The sequence below is a fragment of the Pygoscelis adeliae genome, unplaced genomic scaffold (genome assembly GCF_000699105.1).
Source record: "Pygoscelis adeliae isolate BGI_AS28 unplaced genomic scaffold, ASM69910v1 Scaffold27, whole genome shotgun sequence".
Taxonomy (NCBI): Eukaryota; Metazoa; Chordata; class Aves; order Sphenisciformes; family Spheniscidae; genus Pygoscelis; species Pygoscelis adeliae.
In genome coordinates this window covers 2,770,920-2,790,889 of record NW_008825410.1, presented here as the reverse complement: position 1 = coordinate 2,790,889, position 19,970 = coordinate 2,770,920, and the positions used below count along the sequence as shown (strand labels likewise).

The 19,970-nt window shown below is 36.5% G+C and overlaps 1 protein-coding gene across 1 annotated transcript in view; it reads left to right on the top strand.

Moving 5' to 3' along the window:
• The window catches only part of AKAP9 (A kinase (PRKA) anchor protein 9), a 118,657-nt gene that overhangs the window by 12,049 nt on the left and 86,638 nt on the right, over positions 1-19,970 (top strand). Inside the window, 1 exon segment of the mRNA XM_009330588.1 lies at positions 12,064-12,318. Within this exon segment, the coding sequence (XP_009328863.1) occupies positions 12,064-12,318 (255 nt within the window).

Sequence of the window (19,970 nt, the reverse complement as noted above, 5' to 3'; positions counted from 1 at the left end):
AGGATTTGAATTCATAGATTTTATTGCTACCTATTCTTGGTAGTCTGCTAGAAGCTTATAGAGGGGCTAGGAGAATTGAATGGCAATAATAATCTGAAGATACTCTATAGGAACTTTTTTGTAGTAGTATATTTAGCTAGTTTATGTAAAGTCAGTGTACTATTTCTCTCTGAAGTTAGCTATACAACATATTGTGACTTTAGGGGTCCCATAAAATAAAAACATAGCTCCTGCTTTGTTAAATTAAACTAGCTCTCTCAGGCATAAATTGCAATTATATGTGGTTAATAAGGAGAAAAATGGTAATTGAGAAGAAAAATTACTAAATACTAGACATGAAAATAAACTTTTATTAGGAGGAAACTTTGCTCTTTCAATCTATTATTACAGAAATTTAGATTGGAGATTAGCCTTACTTTGGGGTCAGGGAACAGATAGACTCACTTTTTTGTTGCCGTGTGGTCTTAGGAATGTTTCCCTAAGGTTATTTTTTGGGGGAAGAGGAAGAGGGGCAGCATGTGAATAAAATTACTGAATAAGACAGAGATTTATTAACTTTTTGGGTGCATATAGTATTTAATGGCATGGTTTCATTGCTTTTTAGACTATTCATATTCTGGAAGACATTTCTTTTGACCTGAATATTTTTTTAAGACCTAAATATAGTGAAATAAACATGCTTAATGCTTAACCCTGTTACTATATTGCAGTTGTTTTCTGAAAATAAATTGTTATCCTGAAAGAACTCCAAGGGATTAATTAAATGAGTCTCCAGTTGTTGGTTTAACTATATATAGTTAAATAGCTGATATAACTATATGCTTGTTAAAGAACAGGTGCTAAACCAGTTGCTTTAAGAAGAAATAAAGTGAAGTAACTACATAAGCAACGCTGAGATTGTTAGTAATTTTTTTTAGTGATACAGAAGGCAACATATTTACTGACACGTGTCTGATGACTTTACTGCTTTCAAAAAATTCAAGTTCTGAATAGATAATAGATTAATGATTTATTTGACCACTAAGTTGCTACTATGCCATAAAACAAGTTTTCTTTTGAAGCTCAGCTGAAGCTTGTTATCTGTGAATGTCCATTACTTCTTTCTTTATTTCTCTTTCTTGTTGTGTATGGTATTCACCTGTATGCTTTGTTTAAATAATTCATTGTGAGTAGTTCATGAAGTATGGTTCTGTAGGTAAGAATGAGTAAAATTGATCCTTGTTGTAATTCACTTGAGTGCACTGGGTTTATAGAAATCAACTGCGGTAAATGTAAAGCCTACCATTATAATTTTGTTGCATTGAACACTACTGAAAGAAAAAGCAGATATTAAATTGGAAGCTAGTACGTCATTTTAATGCTTAAGTAGCATGGGGACTATCTCTTTTTTGCCTTCTGTTCAGGAGGGCTGTATCTGCCTTTCACTTCTAGAAGATAACTTGTTTCACAAGGCTGATTTCATCAAGAGTTGAGTGGGAAAAAAGTACTTAAAATCTTAACCAAATTTGTAATTGTACAACCTTACAAAAATGTCAATGCTGAGGCTTGCTGAAGAGTTCATCTTTATGAAATACTGTACTAATTATGGCTTTCAGTCTAATGATTTTTCTGCCAAGTGTATTTTGTAGGCATTACTTTAATCTGTCCCAGTGGCTTTAAGGTGTGATACCTTTTGCAAGTCCCAGGCCTTTGTTTGTTTGTTTGTTTTACCTTTATCTTCATGTGATTGAGTTTATTGAACACAAGCTTTGTCTTGATTGCCGTGCATCCCTTAGACCAATAGGGGATACGCAGCAATCTAGTTTCCATTCAGTTGGTGTCACGTGTAGACTACCTAATTTAGACTACTACATGCCACCAGTGGCTTAGTTTCATTAGTTCTAACATTAGTTCTTAAGTTATAACAGTATCTGACAATTTAGAATCTTGACAACTTCTCATTAAGATGAGAGGTATCATCTTGTTATACATCAAAGACCATGATAGGAAAGGTTGTGTCACCTTTTGGAGCTCAAAAATTTTATTTATTCTTTTGTCTGTCATAGCCTCTACCCCTTACTTTTCAGCTGCTAAGTGTTACTAAGATATAATCATTTTATATCTTGATTTAGATCATCAAAGATCAAATTGTCTGATCGCTTCCTAGAGTCTGTCTTTTGGTTGTGTCAGCAAAACATATCACATCCTGTGTTTTCAGTCGGTAGGAAAGTGATACTAAAATCATATTGTAGGCTCTCATGTACACTTTTAAAACAGCAACTGTTTTAGGTAACAGAACCTTGTCTACATTTACATCTTGTTTAGGGTCCTGCATGTTAGTGAGCTTACTGTCCTTACATGGATGTCAGAGCTGAAGTTACCTTATGTGGATACCAAAACACCCCAGAGAACTGGGTCCAGTTGGGGAGTAGCTTACTAACAGTTAGTACATATTATTAAATTGCTGAAGTCTAGTGGATTTACATGTAGACATAAACATGGTGGCATGTAGAAAGTCTTTGCAATGTTATAGCCTAGTGGCTGAATTCTATGACTTTCTTGAAGATTATGACAACCCTGAAGGTTGGTTAGTACCTGAGGATAAATACTGGTATTTTTGTTTCTAAAGGGCTGCAAGATAACAAGTTCATACAGTCCAATGAACAGTTTTGTAACTGTATGGAAAACAACTAATGCTTTCAGAGTATCTAAATCTTCATAGTAGGATTCATTTTCAAGAATGAATTAATATACAAACCCATCTGCTGGGTGCAAATTTTCAAAACACTTTCATGAGATGCAAGGAACGGCATGGAAAAGCAGTGAAGTTTTCTAGTTCAAAAAGTTGGTGAAGAGAATCATGAGACTCGTTAAAAACTAGCAGTTTACCAAAGTAAGTAGTAAAACTTGTTTGTTTGGGGTTTTTTTCCTCATTCTTTTATAAGGATGAAATGTAACTGAAACATCTGTGTCTCCTTTGTTAAAATTTATTTGACCAAATATTAGCTCTGGCCTGGAATTTCCTGGCTTTGGCAAGCTGGATGATTTTAGAAAGGCTAAAGGAGGAGAGGGGGAAACATTCTTCCTTGCTAGGGGCTGAAAGATTTTCTTAAACACATTAGTTAATCCATTTGTTAACGTTGTGATAATTCCTCCTCCTTCCCCACCTCCCCTCCAAAAATTGTCTCACAGGGTTGTCGGACATTGAAGACTGACTTTGTCTCTGTGCCATTGGGTTTTTTTCAGCCTAGCTGAAGAAAGCTTCAGGATCCATTTTTTAATTAAACTTGGTGTTATACATAAACCTAGTGGAACAGGAGTGAATTTCTGTCAGCGTGTAACTGTTTTGCCTTCCCATTATTACCGAGCCTTTGAAACTCAAGGCAAAAGCAAAGGAGAGACCGTGCCTTTTGAGACAGCACCTGACTGATGATCTCCCTCATTTAACGCAGAGTAAAAAAGGCTCTGTTTTATGTCAGCTCCCTTGGCCTTGATGTGACAAAGACTTCCTGATGTTTCAGGCTTCAAGCATGGATGATCTGTGCTTTTTTACAGAGCAGCATGAAACAAGCTTTCTATTGCCCTCTCATTTTTGTCACTGGCAGCTTGGCCCAATCCTCTTATTTCCTCTTCACTTTGGGGAAGTACAGTACCAATGCTGGTCAGATGCTTTTTTCACTCTCTGTATCAGCAGAGGCAGTTATACAGCATTCAGTATGAGAAGGATAAAGTTAAAAAGTAGACAGGAGCAATACCTAAATCATGTATGTAGAAGTAGGTTAGTTAAGAGACCAATCGGGAAATTTTTTTAGTAGTTAGTTTGAGGCATTGCTTTTCCTGAAGCAGTCCAGCATTGAAATGTGCTTGGTGTACTTGTGTCTGTCATTGTAACCTGACTTGAGAGTATTTTCATACACTTAACTTCCATTCCTTGTCCAGAAAATAACCCAGCTGTAATGAACTTAGCTTTTCCTAGGCCTGTTTGTATTTAAATTCTCGGGACATGGACAAGCAGACCAGATCAGAACCACACTAATTCGGAGGCTTTCCAGCTCACAGTGCCATCTGGAGGGGTTCATTCAAGTTCAGTGCCCTTGGTTATTAGCACTGACAACTGTACTCTAACTTGATGCAGACTGCTAAAAAGAAATGCCCAATGTGCTGTTCCTCTCACTATCCTGTGTTGTCTTTCATGGTACTGTAGATTGTGATGATCCCACTGGTTTCCTTCAGAGTACTGCAGAGGAATGGCTGTCTCTGAAGCACAAAGACTCTCAAGTTTGTATGTAGGTAGAGAATATAGCATTTCTTCTTTGGAAATTTTCATAGCCTTATTGGCATCCTCTAATACTTGTGAACCACTTAAGTCTCTGTAAGAGGAGGCATTCTAAGGTCATGCTCATGTTATTTGGGAAAATCTGACTACGAATGCAGCATACAAATGAGTAGATCGGAAATACCTCGTTCCTGGGTGATTATTTTCTTGTTCATTCAGCCTAATGTTTCCCATTTAGTAATTCAGCATCTGTTGAACGGAACAAATAAACTAAAGCTCCATTTGCCTCAACAGATAAGCAGATTGAAACTTGCAAAGCACGTTAGTTCTTTACTTACAGTTTGGATTTTCAGCTATGCAACATAATACGTTGAACATATTTGCAGGTTGCTTGCTCAGTTATCTTCTTTCTGTAGGTTTTTGTCTCAGGATTTGGAAAGAGTTATGATACTGTCCTATTAGTTGATTAGCAGAATAGAATAATAAAATAGAATCAGTAGACTTCACTAGAAAGAAGTATGTTTATCCTCTGTATTTTATAATTTTCCATCCATCTTGTTCTCAGTTATCCTTTTCTTATTATAGGCATCAGGAACCTAGAAGATGCAGATGGCACTGTAAATTTTCCTGCCCTTCAGGAGTTAGTGCTTAGACCTTTTGAGAATATGACAAAAAGTGACAAAGTGCCACTTTCTTCTCTAATACAGTTACCAGTTAGCCTGCTCAACACCTCTTTAGGGGGCAAACCATCAAGCTTTTACAAAGCTTGGTTGCCTAACAACAAATGAGTTTTTAACAGCCTAGGTGAGGCTCTATGGCCTAAATCTCAGTGTTGCTGTCTCCCAGACTCTCTTCCTTATCCCTTTTGAGGCCCTCTTATCTGCTGCCTGGAACATAAAAATGCTACTGTATATTGGAATCATAATATCAGTTCACAGGTGAGAGAGGGATTACAGTAGGGGTTTTTTCAGTTTTCCAGGGGAAGGTGGAATAGATAACCTGAGACTTAAACCAGAGCAGATCTCAAGCTTCTGAATGATGTCCAAAATTCAAATTCAGATTGGCCTTTTTGGTTTGCCCTTATTGGCTTGCAAGACACTTAATTCAAGACTAAATGGGACATATCTGTGCTTTATAGGCGATCAAAACTAATCCCACCCCAGGGCCCTGCTTTTTGTCCTTTCTGTCTCACTGAGAGCCTTTGTAGCAGTAATTGCTTACCTGTGGTCAAGGGGAGTAGTAACCTGTCATTACTAGGGCAGGTGAATCTTAAATTAATCCTTCACCTTTTAAGACAAGGTATCAGTCAGTCTTATTCTAAATATTTTGGTTTCACTTTCACTCTCAGTTATCATTCAGAAATTATACCTTATTATCATTTGGTGATGAGAATTCAGAGCATTATAATTGGAAAGGCCTGAGCCTTTCTACCACAGGACTGTTCGTGATCTTCCGTGAGTCTCATGATGCACCTGAGTGTCATCTTGCACTTACAGGCAGGGTCTGTCTGATTCTGGGACATATCGTAGTTATCACTTGTACAATACGGTTTGCCACAATGCATGTTACGCATTCAGATGCAGCTTAGAGCAGACTCTTTAGCATTCACTCTGTACACAGAATAAATACCCCTTTCTTGGACAAATTTGAGGCTCTTGTGTTGGTGGCAAGTCCCACAACACCTGGCGAAGAATACTATTTCACTTTTGCCTACCCTCCATGTGCTTAGTTACAGATACTGCTCCTGTGGAGAATTTCAGTCTGCTAGACTGAAAATTTAAGCTATGCTTTCTGCTGTTAAATGCAACATTTACATCAAAACAATGAAGCTAGGAGTTGTTTGTTAGGCTCACTGGGCCTTCTTCCTCTGTTGTGAGACCAGATTCTCAAATAATAAATGTTATTATTGGAATCAAATGGTATATTGCTATCAAACACAGGATTGTGTAGGGTCTTTTCAGTCATGCGGTGAAGTAGTTAATGGCAAAATGTGTGTACAGACAGTTGGATTCATATCTTAGTCATGTACTATGGTAGGCATTGAGAGTCATTTCAAAGAGTTTTCTCATGGTTTCTCTTCGTTGCTGCCAGGGCATGCTGCTCGCTTATGGTTAGCTTGCTATCTACCAGGACTCCCAGCTCCTCTTCAGCAGAGCTACACACCAGGCCAGTCAGTCCCCAGCTGTTACTCCTATGTGGGATAATTCCATCCCAGGTGCAGGACTTGATGTTTATCTTTGTTAAATCTCATGCAGTTCTTGTTGGCTTAGTCTTCCAGCATGTTGAGGTCTCTTTTTATGGTGGTTCTTCCTTCTGGTGTATCTGCCTTTCCTCCAGTTTGGTGTCATCCATGAACTTGGTTAAGATGCATTCAATTTCATCATCCAGATTGTCTATAAAGATACTGAATGTTATAGGACTGCCAATTTGACTTTCAGCCATTAACCACCGCTCTGAGCTATAGATAAGAAGATTCAGAAGTCCTTGTCTTCTTACATTGACTGAGTGATCTAAAGATGACCTGGTCCAGCACAGAACATTTCTCACTGGATACCAGAGTGACTGAGAACTTCTGTCAAAGAGCAAGTCCCCTTCTGTGAGTAGGACAAATTCAGCTGAAGTTTAAGCAGTATCTGGAACATCTTTTGAAATTATAGCAGTTGAGAAATGCAAGACCATGATGTAGATCTCCATTCATGCTTCTACTGTACAGTGTAGAAATGAAAAAGAATAATTACTTGCCTATAGCAGCTTCTCTGAGGTTCCTTCCTGTTGTCAGTCTGTAAGTTCACAACTCGTCCTTCTATGCTGCTGCTTTAAATATGTATTAAAAAAAGAAACAGAAATTTTTGTACTTAAGAAAGACTGTGAGAGATGAACAGACCCTGCTCTTTCTCTAAGAGGTGCCTATGCAGCACTGAATTGGAGACATAAGCATTTGATGTTAGTGAGTTAAAATTTGAAGCTAATAATGTTTGTGTACAGGTACATGAGGTATAACTGTACAACTATACTTGTACAAGATGTGCTACCTATAAACTTCTTGTCTTAGCAATTAGAAGTTGTTTTTTAAACAATAAGTACAGCAAATATTGTTTATCTTATTTCATAACAACCTTCTTCAGAGGCACTGAGCAATTTCAATTCCTTTTAACTGTCGTACCTCTGAAAATGAGACTATCCAGATCTAATACATTGTCTGAAAATGTTAAGGAATAATAAGCAATCATAAGGCAGCATCCAGTTTTAAATGGAGCTTAATGTGTTTCTGTTTTAAGAAGTCATCTATGCATGTGAAATAAAAATATAGCTATTGATGCTTTATAAATGTAACTTAATTACATTAAATGTTAATTAATTTTCATGGATTTTTTCAGTATTTTCTTTTGCTGATATATGGGCAGTGATTAAATGTTGCGGCTTTTTTTCAGATATTTTGTATTTTTTTTTAAATGCTTAAGAGGAGATTAAGTCTTGCATTCTGTTGGAGCCAGATTTTATTTTAACGTGCACTTCTACTCTAGAAATAGTTCAGTCAGACCATATTTGAAATTAATCAATGGACGGCATGTCCCAGCAATCTAGACTGCTGGCACAATTGCCAAGGGTCAGAATGTGCTGAAGATAGCTGAATAAATAAATAATGCTGCTGTTGTAATTGTAACAGTACGTTAACTATCATAATTGATGTGGTTTACACAAGTAATCCCCACCACTTTGCAAGTTAGTTCCCTTCTGTCTCAAGAGTATTTAGTTCCTAATAGCAGTTGGTTCTCCTCCACTTTTCTGACTTTTTGCCAGTTGGAGGATATCAGCATTTAAAAGCTAAGGTAATGTACCATGTGTCTGTGATTTTGCTCCAGTCTGTGATGTGGGATTGGTGCTAGTATGTTGTTTTGGGGTTCATAAGTAGAAAGAAGTTATAATTAGAACTAGATAAATATATCCTCTAAATGTCTTAAGTCCTTCAATTGTTATTTTACTGTGGAAAATCATTTTGAAAGGTATACCCATTACTTATCTGCATGTTGCTCTACTGTAGTCTTGTGACTTTCAATAAATGTTTTTCTGTTTATAAGAGGCGACATGTCTTGTGCATCCACAGAATTTAGTGCTAACATCCAATCGCTTCCCATTTTTCAAACTAATGGAAAGCTGAGCAGTTATTGTAAATGGCACTTCTGGAAATCTGAAAATAAACATGTAACTCTTCCTGGACAATTTTATTGTAAGTTGTTATGCATTAAAAGGAAAAAAACCATAGTTTCATTCTCACAGTTTAGCTTAAAACTTCAATTTATTTATTACAGTTAAGAATGTAATTGTACACTGGATATTTAATAGAAGTAATTCAGACAATGAACATGGACTCCATAATATAATTTGTTAAATTGCTATAAGGTGGACATGTCTCTTTTCAAGAGGATTGCCTTTTTGCCTAGAAGCAGGACTTGAAAAACCTATGAGCTGAAAATTGCAAGTTTTTAGTTATTTTAGATGCAAAAGCTGAGAGTCAAGGGTAAGGAGCAAAATCAGCTGTTACCACTGGAAAACACTGATGGAATTTTTAACAGGATTCAGTACTGCTTGGAGGATCCAAGGTCTTACCAACATGATGGGAAAAGCTGGAGGCAGTGTGTTGGCAGATAGGTGGAGAGTGAAAGACTTGCTCTAGCTCGGCTTTCAGATGTGCTAAAACCTATGGTAAAGTTGCATCATGGCTGACTACGTTCCTGATGCTTTCCCAGGGTGAGGGGAAAGAGAGCTCTCCTTCTCTCCTACTCCTTGGAGCCAGATCAATGTAGAGAGCCTGTTCTGAGTGTTCTTCAGCTTCTGGTTTTGGATCCTTCCTCCCCGAGTAGCTCCTGTGTTTACATCTTTTGCTCTTGCTTGCAACTTTTGTAACTCGACAGAGACTTGAATTTGAATTGTTTCAAAACTGCAGATTCAGAACTGACAGAAGCTGTGTTAAGTTCTCCACAGGCTTAGTTTTGGCATTATCAAGCTGATGTGCCTGGAAGACAGGGTAAAGGAATGTATAATTGTATCAGCTTGTGTTTGTTTCACATTTTGTTCACACTGGAAAAACTATTTTCCTAGAAATACAAAATTTGGAAGTATTTTTCTGTTTTAATTAAAGTTTTAATTCTGCAAAATTTGTTTTCCTTAGTTCCCATGACTGCTGATGGACTGTTTCCTGCTTGTCATTGCAATGTAGATAGATCCTTGACTCTAATTCCTGAGTCCCATTTTCTGAAGGAATTCAGTATCTGAGACTCCCCTGTCTTGATGTGAGCATCACAGAGTGTATTTGTTTAGCAGTAGCTCTTTGTTATACTGCTTCTCTCATTTCTAGTTTTTTTAAATTTGATTAAAAATGTGAATTTGAAACCAGGTTGCGTTACTAGCTGGACAGTTTTGTATATACATGAATGTGCGGAGTAAAAAGTGCTATGATATGTGCATGCATCCGTCACTAATAGTGTAGTTATTTCCAAAATACTAGCTGCTCATACAGAAATTGGCAGTTGAGAACTTGTGTAATACAAAAATGTAACAGTTTAATTTGCATATGCATTTAGCTTTCATATGTGCCCATCTTCATCGATGTTCAAACAGAAAAAAATAAGGTCTGGTTATAACTGCCATGGTAGAGTTTAATCTGTTAATTATGAAGAAGTGAAAGTCAACAACTTAATTTTGAAAGGAGAGAAATCTGGCATGCCCAGATGCCTCAGCTAAAATATGCAAAATACTTGAGGAGAGACACAGAGTAATTCGCTTGTCCTTGAGCTACATGTCTAATTTTGTAGACAAATAAAGACTGTAAAGCTGCTTTAAAAAAACCAACTTAACCTTCCATTACAGAAGGTTTCAATCAAGTTGGGGAAGAGAGTTCTTGACCAGGGGCACTACATGCCTTTCGTTATTTAAAAATAAAAAGTAAAAAAAAGCAAAATGTCTCAGTAGTTACACTTGAAATCAGGTTGTCTGCTTTATGTCATTGTGGCATTTGGACAAATTCTGCTTGTCTTTTGGATAAATTGAAAACTATTTTGTTGAGGTAAATGTACAGTTTTAGGAGAACGTAGTAACGTCATAAGGAGACAACTGGAACCTTCACCCTTCCCATTTTTGAGAAGCTAAATCTATGCTTTTCTTTTTTTTTTCTTTCTTAAACTTTGAAGTCAGGAGGAGACTATCCTTTCTTTTCCTGTTCCAAATTTGTGGAGTTTATAAGCTTTAATAGATTTTTGGTGAAATAATTAAAGTTGCCTATTTAAAAAATGGAAAAAAAATCATGAAGTTGAACTAATTAGAGATGTAGTAGGGAGAAAGTAAGTATTAAATACGTAGGTAAGCATATTTGGCTCAGCAAATCTTCAGGTACTCTCCTGTAAACAGAGCAGGAGCCATATGCCAAGCTGTCAGTCGTGCTAAGAATGGAGAGGAGGCTGAAGAAACCCACAAAGAAATACAAATAAAGGGACATAAGCATAAACTAGCCAGAAGTCAGAACTGATCTGTCAGTGATGCATTTATTTAGATTGGGGCTTCTCAGCTATCTTGGGGCCAGATGAGGACTAGAGAGCACTTCAAGTGACGGCTCGCACTGTAACCGAACAGTGACTGGGAAAGGGGACCCCTGTGTCCTGCTTGATTTGGGTGTTGCTGAAGAGGTTGGATGGAAGCCTGGCTTTCTCGCTTGGTGAATATCCTGAGCAAACATGCTATCTTTTCTATAGCTTTTTCTTAAAATTGCAGCAGATTTATAAAAAATACATGATATTTGCATATTAGCTGGTGTAAAAAGTATTTAAAGCTTTAGGGTCTTTATTTGCATGCTTTCTATTTACATTGCAGCTACATTTATAAAACATATTGTAGCACTTAATTAATTTTGGACTCTTCAGTTGGAAAATAATGATTTTTGTTTCCAAATGTTATTGGTAGGATCTGTTTAATTTTGAATTTTAATTGGTAAAACCTGTCATGCTTGTTTTTCTTATTTGAACAGAAATTCTCTTCTTGTTAAGATAAAAATATTTTAAATGGATTTTCTTGTGTAAACCACTATAAAGTGATTAAAAGTGATAAGCTCTTCAAAAGGCAGTGTCTTACAGTATTTGAATGGCTTACATACTAATTGGTTTTTCAACTGTGTGTCTGGCTCACCTGTGACTTTTTGTTCATCAGCATGTTTTGCTACAAGGTAGTGTATCTTGTAATTTGCTCACTGTTTTTAGACTATTCCCTCATTATGTGTTTTGCTATTTCTTTATGATGTTTTCAGTAACTTGATCTGCTTTTCAAGTTCTAACAAACTTTTTATAAAAATTTATATGATACTTGGTGGAAGGATGGTTTGTTTTTCTCTGTTTCTGGTATAAAAATTAAAAGTAATTTCTGTAAATTAATTTTGAGGTATTTATTACTCTAAAATTGAAAAATGAGATCAGAGGTTATCTCATTGCATTTGACCTTTATAATGACATTTGTACCTTTACCTTTGTATGTTTTGATTTCTAGGTATCAATCTGTGGAACAGTAACTTGCTAGTACGAAGCCAAAAAGGAATTCATTAATAGATTGTTGTTTTACATTTAAGAATTTTTTTTAAAGCAAACTATGTAAACGGAAGAATAATCTGAATGTGTCTCAGAGATGCAGCATTAACTTCCAACTTGTTTTCAGTAGTGATTAGATTGAAGCTTTATGTAGAACAGCTGGTAAAGACTTTATAGAGGATGTCATTAGTAATAAAGAGGAAAACTTTCACCTTTAACAAGATTTTGCCTTCTATACAGCTTGCCCAATTCAGGCAGCGGAAAGCACAAACTGATGGTCAGAATGGATCAAAGAAGCAGAAAAAGAAGAAGAAAACAGCAAACATCAAAGATGAAGAATCAATACAAGATGGGATTGATACTGATCGATCTCGAGGTGATGAAACATCCACATGCAGCAGCCGAAGGGGAGCAGCTGCCACTGCTGACTTTGCTATTACCAGGACTTTGCATAGTGGAGAAATTATCAAACACAACCAGACTTACACCATTGAGGTAAGTTTGTCTCAGGCTGTAACCTGAGACTTTGGCGGGGCGGGGTGGCAAAATACTCTGTTAATTTTGAGAGCGGGAATAAAGGAATTATATGAGATTTTTTGATATTATTTCCTTGCCTCCTCTGTTTGTCCTTAATATGTCCAGAGAAGGCACTTTCTAACTGCCTGCTGGCATCGTGTTTTCTGTGGTAGTCAGTGCACTGTAGATTATGGAGTTTGTTGGTACTCCTGTACTCCCTAAATGGGCAAAAATTGGTTTTGTTTCATTGCTTCATTTTATGTATTTTGTTTTATTAAAAGTTTACAAATTGCGGTGGATTTTCAATCACTGCAGCTATGGCTACAGCAAAATGCAAAACTAAACATCTTTCTTGTATCCATAATGTAATTTGAGTCTTTCTGGTTAATGAGGAGGAGGAATGAATTTAGAAAACACTACTTAGAACTGAATGACTTAAGAGACTGATAAACAGATATTCTACTTTTACTACTTAATGAAGTATAATCCTGATTTGCTAGTGGCTGAAAGTACATGCTCCAGGAAGGTTGTAAGATGCCCCATGTGATATACACTGGCAGTCCCGTTCAGTTCTGAGTGGACATAATTTCACATAACGTAATATGTTGTTCCAGATATGGCGTATGAGGGACAAGAGATGCTGATGTTATTTACAGAACAGCTTATTCCATTCATAAAAGCAGTGCCTCTAAAAGGATGAATGGCATTCTGAACAAGCAGCTCAACGCAGATTCCCAGCTCTGTGCACGTGAATGCAGTCTTTTCTGAGAGATGTAGTACAGATGAATGCTCTGCATTTTGACTTGTCAGTCGTGTGCTAGGATGGACCATTTGTAACTATTTTGGCTCCATTATCTCATTTCCAGCACCTGAGAAGTAATAGAGAAACGACACTTTTTGAACTTTTCTTTCATTTGTGTTTAAAAAAAAAAAGGTTACCCTGGTGGAGGGGCAGACAGACTAAATCATACATGTGAATAAAAACTTGTAAAATAATTGATCCATTTATTTTACAGTTTTGAGCCTACAGTATATCAGTACACCAGATATTTTGAACTTTATAGATACATGCCTTTAATATGTAGCTTTTCATACTTAGGAAGCTCATGTTAGAGCTTCAAAACTGTTTGTAGTAACTCAATAAAAGTGTCTGTTCAACTCATAGCTTTTCCTGGAAGAGGTAATAAATTTTTTAAAGAGTATTTAATACCAGAATGGCTGTTTTCATAGGTGAAGATGAGACTTTCTTTGCCTTCCAGGAAAAGAGAAAGGTGTACTTAATGAAATGCAGCAGGTTATCTACAGCTAAGGAGTGAGGACGGCTAGGGCAGAGAGCTGTTTAGAGGGAATCACTTAAACTGTGGTTTTAACAATATTATAGTCTACATAAATATGATAACTGTATGAAGAAACTTTCTTAACCAAATATATTTTGAAGTACATCATGATTGCGTGTTACAGATGGACTCTGCTGATGTGCTTGCTCTCAGTCAGGATAAATATCTCTACTACAATTGGAGAAACAGGGTAAAGTACAGAATCATAGAATAATTTAGGTTGGAAAGGACCTCCGAGGTCATCTAGTCCAATCCTGTGCTCAAAGCAGATCTAATTAGATCAGGTTGGGCCTAGTAGCCTATGTTGGCCTCTCAATGCCAACTCTGAAGAAATATGTACGCTGCAGTTGCTAAAGATTGCACACATAGATATATTCTTAAGATTAGGTATGATTTTTCTGAGGTCTGCCTTATTCCCAAAGAAATTTGTCTTATGTTTAAATAAATAAATATAGAGATGCATAGGGGTTTTTGGTTTGTTGGGGTTTGGGGTTTTTTTTTTAATGTAGCTTTAAAAGAATAAGCATGGTGGTTAGTGTTTATTTGTTATTCGACTCTCCTGAATTGCTCATGTCTTAGTGACTTCTAAAACAGTATTCACTTCCACTGAAAAAAAGCTGCTCCCAATTGGGAGAGCATTTTTCTTTGTTACGTGTTGTCTGTGGCCTGCTTATTCATGTTAAATACGTAATTGGTATTTTGGAGTGGGAAGACAGTTGCTTAAGTCTCTATCTGTGCAGCATTAATAGAAGAGGAAAAATTCTGAAATAGTTTCAATGAATCTCATAACTTACTGTTTTTAGTCTTATAAGTGCAACGATTTGGACACGAGAGCCTGTATTACAGTAATTGGATTAGAGCTTGCTGAGTTGAAATGGCAGCCAATGTAATAGGCAGTTTCAGGCTAATCTCTGCAATGGAGAATTACAGGCAGATTCTTTGAGCTGTTTGCTTTTTCACCCAACATTAAATCTTTATAGGCTGCTGTGTCAGGAGAGTAAGGCAAGATTACTGGAGGCATTATGCAGGATTATTTTCTAGCTAAATTTTGATTCCACTTACTTATTTCATCTTTTACTGGAATTCATATTTAGAATTGTTCTTTCTGTACCACAAAACAGACTCAGAACATCTGACTGTACCGCCTATCTATTGAAAAATCCTGACTGGGCTCTTTTGTGGTAGTTTTGTGGATAGAAGGATAGAAGTTTATCTCTTTGCGGTTTTTCTAGTATGATTTTTTTAGTCCCCAGTGGAATTAGCATGTCCGAATACAAATAACAGAGTTCTCTTACTCAATATGAATAACAAAGTGAAACAGAGGTACTCCTCTGGGAGCTTATTCCCCATCTGAAGTTAGAGGAGTTCCTTTTCAGAGAGGGCAAAAGTCTGTTTAGAGAATTCAAAGTTATTTTTTGCAGTCATCCCTTTCCCTTTTTTTTCCTCTGTCTTCCTAAGGCTGGGTTCCTCCATCCCCCTGTAATCCCTCAAGTTACAGAAACTAATCGGAAGAACTATCATTGTTTTCTACTGTCCTTATCCATTATAGTTTACCTTCTGTCTGAACTTATTTGTAATTTCTATAAGGTTTTCCATCCTCTGACAGAGGATGGAAACAGTTTATTTACAAGATTTATTAGAGAAATGCCAGTTGTTATTTCTTGGTTAAAGTGTCTGGGTCTTGACTTGTTTCATGTTAAATGCTTTTTGTCTTGGTCTCACAAAGAGAATAGGTTGAGTTTTTAGTTGCCTTTGGTTTTTGTCTTTATTTGGTTGCAGCCTGATACCTTTTGATCTTGACATCCATAGTCTCCTTTTCCATATAGAAGTAAAAATAATCTAGAAGACACAGCCCAGGAAATAAATTGGATCAGTGAAACTCTTGGGTTTAGGATTGCTTCTTTTTGTGACTTCCTGATCACCTTCTGTGAGAAGTCTTGAAATGATGCATCGGAGCAGACTGCTTTGCAAGAATGTATTAATGCCAGGAAAGCAAAAGAAATTAACCTGTGGCATAGTAGAATTGTCCTTGAGCCACCTGGGTAGTAAAAGCTATTATACAAAGCTTGTTAGAAAAGAAAAGTTCAAAGTTCCGTGATGAAGAATACCTGCTAATTGACTAAGGTTGGATTAGTAACTCGTCTTTTGTTTTTCACAGGACAAATCCATTTGGTAATAGTTTTAGAATAGCTTAACTGTTTACTCAAGTAGGTGATAAAGTTTATAGCTTCGTGTTCATTGTTTCATTTCTATAACTTATGCCAGTTGTTAGTGCCTGACACTTGACAGGCAAGGAACAGAAACAGAGTAAGAAGGAGACACTGGGTAGGATTCCTGAGAAGAACTAAAGAAGAAGAGTGACAGAAATATGGAAACATAAGCGGTATGGAGAAAGAGAGAGGACGCCTCAGTGAGAAAAGGCGTCGGTGGTGAATGTGGGTAAGGCATTCCTATGGTAGAAGCATGAAAGCAAAGAACAACCAAAGGCTTTGACTAGAGAAGAGCTATTCTGGAATGTACAATAAGATGGAGGATTTGAAAAAAAGGATGGATAAATAAAATGTAGTAAAAATTAGACCAGTCACTTCAGATAATCTAGCATCCCTTGAAAAATGTTTTGAAATTGGAAAATGAAGATAAACAAATGTTTGGAAATGGTCTGTTCAATAGTAAAGTGCCATGAGAGATGACCGTAGATTCTTAGCAGCATATGGTTCTGACTGAAGCCAGTCATCCTTCCGTTCACCGTCTGGCCAAATGATTGCCGGGATATCTTTCCAATTTTCTTTGATGCATAAGACAGCCTCTGGTATGATGCCTTCCTTTCTCTCTGTAAATACTGATACATAATAGATTTACTGACAGAGAAATTACCTGTATTGAAGAATGGTCTTTGCAGATTTACAGAGTATTTCATTTTAAATTAAAGACTGATAAGGCCATATTACCAAAGAATAGAAATCTAATTAATTGCTTAGGTTACCTTTCTGTTGATGATGTTTTCTGATACAGGAAATTCATACACTGAGGAGTGGGGTACCTCACTGCAGATTATGTTCAGATTTGGCAGCGGTTTATCTCCACTAAGATGTACTCTATTTAAATCTGATTGTAATCAATTGGTTTGGGTTATAAATTACCAGGGAATACATTCCTTTGAATTGAATGATTTTTGGATTAGGAGCTAAGAAAGGCATGACGAGGCAATATATAAGAATAGCACTTCATATTCAGAATGTTCTACAAATAGTAAAGACCCATAAAGTTCAGGATGACCTAAAGAGAGGGTTTCACGACTGGGGTTTTCAGTTTACATTCTCTTTGCCTCCCTTCCTAGTCATGGTCCTCTTAATTAGTCTTACTCAGGTTGTGATCATCTATGGATCACTAGTGACCCATGTGAAACTGGCCAAGCTAAAATAAACTTGTTTTCACTTCTGCCACTGGCTAATACATGTTCAAGAATGAATCCAGAATTTTGTAGTTACATTTTTGTAACAGTTTACACTGAGGTCATAAAAGAGTCAATAATTTACTTCAGGTAGAATTCTGTTCCATGAATACTCAGTCTTGGTTCTCGCCCTTTAATACTCTCATCCATTGCAATTGGAGTAGTTTAGTACTTGATGTCCGTTCTTGCGAACTGTTTTATTGTCACCTATGAAAGTTTTCTAAAGAAACATAAAAATTGCTTTTCGGTTCTTGTGGCCAATTTTGTATATGAGTTCTCTTGTGAATCCTGTGATAATGTTGGGCATCCAGTGCCAAAGAATGTGACTTCTGAGCAGTGCTTAACTGCATACAGAAACAAGTTACTCTGAAATGGATCTCCTGTGTTCCACAGGCTGATTACTCCCTTTTTTTGTATCATTTTGCAGTATTTCCTCTGAAAAATGTGTACAGATGAAAGTGTTTTTAACTTTCTGAATACTTAAGTGTTATCATTAAAGGTACTACCTGCAGAGTTGATCAAGATAGTTGCCTATAGTCTTTGAGATATCTGTTCAGTGCATTTTAACTATCAACCACATTGTCAGTGAAGAAAATGCTAAATAAAAAATTAAAATGTCTTGCCAGAAGAGAATAGCTGTTTGTAGCAAGAAAATGCTATGGTGCATAGGTGGTAGAATACTGGATTTTGAAATAAGCTTGGTCAGCCAAAAAACTGTCTAGATGTGGGATTGAAGGAGAGATTTTGGAAAGATTATGCTGCTAACAGATATTACACACCTAAACTGATGGAGCACTATATGGTTTTTGGTAATTTTTTAAAAATTATTTTAGTGTTTTTTCACTTTAGATTGGTATTCAGAAAGGACCAGCAATATAGTAATTTTTTAAAAATCTCAAATCTGGCCAAATTACCATAAAAAATTAGAGAATTATTTTCAGTAACCACCTTCCTTTGAGAATTCATATTTTCTCACTCTAGCCTAAGCTTCGATCTACAAGTTCTTTGCCTTTTACTATGATTATCTACTAGGTTTGAGCTTATCCCAGCATCTAAATAGTCATTTATCATCTTTCTTATAAACAAGGGGCTGTTTATATAATTCAAAAGTATTACAAGGAAAAACTATGTAAGAAGTCAGACTACTTGTCCTTGTTTTTTGCATGTTGGAGAAGTGCCTGTATTTCATGCACTATATAAAGAACTTCAAGAGTCGTTAGAGCTAATTAAATATGTAAATTTATAGGAATACTTCTGAGCTTCTATAGGAATATTTCTAATCTTTCTTTTTGAAGTCTTCTGAATTGGAACAAACCATGGAAAATTGTAGGATGATTTGCCGTACATTTGTTATCTGTATTATGAAAAAAAATAACAATGTGGTTTTCCCTTATTTTATTCCTTCCAGGGAACTTTGTCCTAGACCAAGGACATAGACTACAAACAATATGTAAAATTTGTGAGTGTGTGTATGCATGTGTATACACAAATATACATATAAGTATCTATAATATGAATAAAAATACATATTTATATAAAAAAATTAAATTTTAAGTGTTAAGTACTAATTGTGTATTCCACAGCAGAAACACTTTTGTCACCCTATAGTTTTAAAACATTATTTTGTTTCAGTTTGTGGCTTATTTTTAAGGTGGACTTTTAAATTTTTCAAATCATGCGCATTGTATGAGTTTTAGCTTCCACATTAATACTTTAAGTTAGTTTTGTGCACTCTGTATGTAAAATAATACCATTTTTGGGGGTTAATTACATTGTGGAGCTACATATTGGATACAAAATACGTAGAATCGATGATGTTGGGATTGTAAAAACTGTAGGTCTGAGTGGCAGATTTCTTTAAAAACAAACAAACAAAACCCCCAAACAAAACACAGTTGACAGTTCCAAATTTTACTTATGCCTACTGATGCAAAACTGACTATGTTCCTCTGAAAATAAGCCTGACAGAATTCAATGTAAAACAGAGACTGATTTAATGTGAGGCTGCCTAACATGTTAAGTGAATTTTGAAAAAGCCGTATTATGTACACTTCATTTTTGCTAAAGTAGTTTTAACTCAAAATTAGACTTTTCGAGTTCAAAAGGGCACTTACTTATTCTCCAATAGTGCACCTTATGTGGAAAATTTGAATATTTTGCATATTTTCCTACTAACATCTTTATTCTCAAACATGTTACATTGTATGTAGTTCACCAACATACTCTGTATTTAATTTGAGCTTCTTCCATGGCATGTTTATGCTCAGTTTATTAAGGCTTTGTTCCTTTAATTGCTGTAATTCATTAGATCACAAGATTTGAGTCTTTGTCCTTGTTCTTCCTGATCGCTTTTATCTTTCCTTGGTTTCCATGGAAGCTGAAGGAGAATGTGTGTTTGTTTTAAAATTCTGGTCAACATGAAAAGGACATTCTATATATGATTGTGTTCTTAAGCCAGCAAAGTTCCTAATTAGGTAAAATTGATCTATCAGAGAAAAGTCCTTTTCTTGTACTCCTTATTTCTTTTAAAAAAACCCCAACAAGCCCCCCCCCCCCCCCCCACCAACGTAGCGCTGCCAGACCCAGGCTGGGGAGGCAAATTGGCCACATCAGCGCAGTTCCCCTTTATCTGGGCTAATCCCCAGGCACCAGGGCTGATTTGCAGACTCAGCTCGTCTTCCCCTCAAAGAAGCAGCGACAAAAATCAACACGGGGCTGAAAATTGCATCGTTGCAGCCTACCCCAGCCAGCAAGGGCAGCTCTCAGCTCCCCTGGGAGCTGCCGGGGCTGGGACCGGCTCCTGCTCGCCCACCAGCCACCTCCAGGCATCCCAAGGGTGCAGC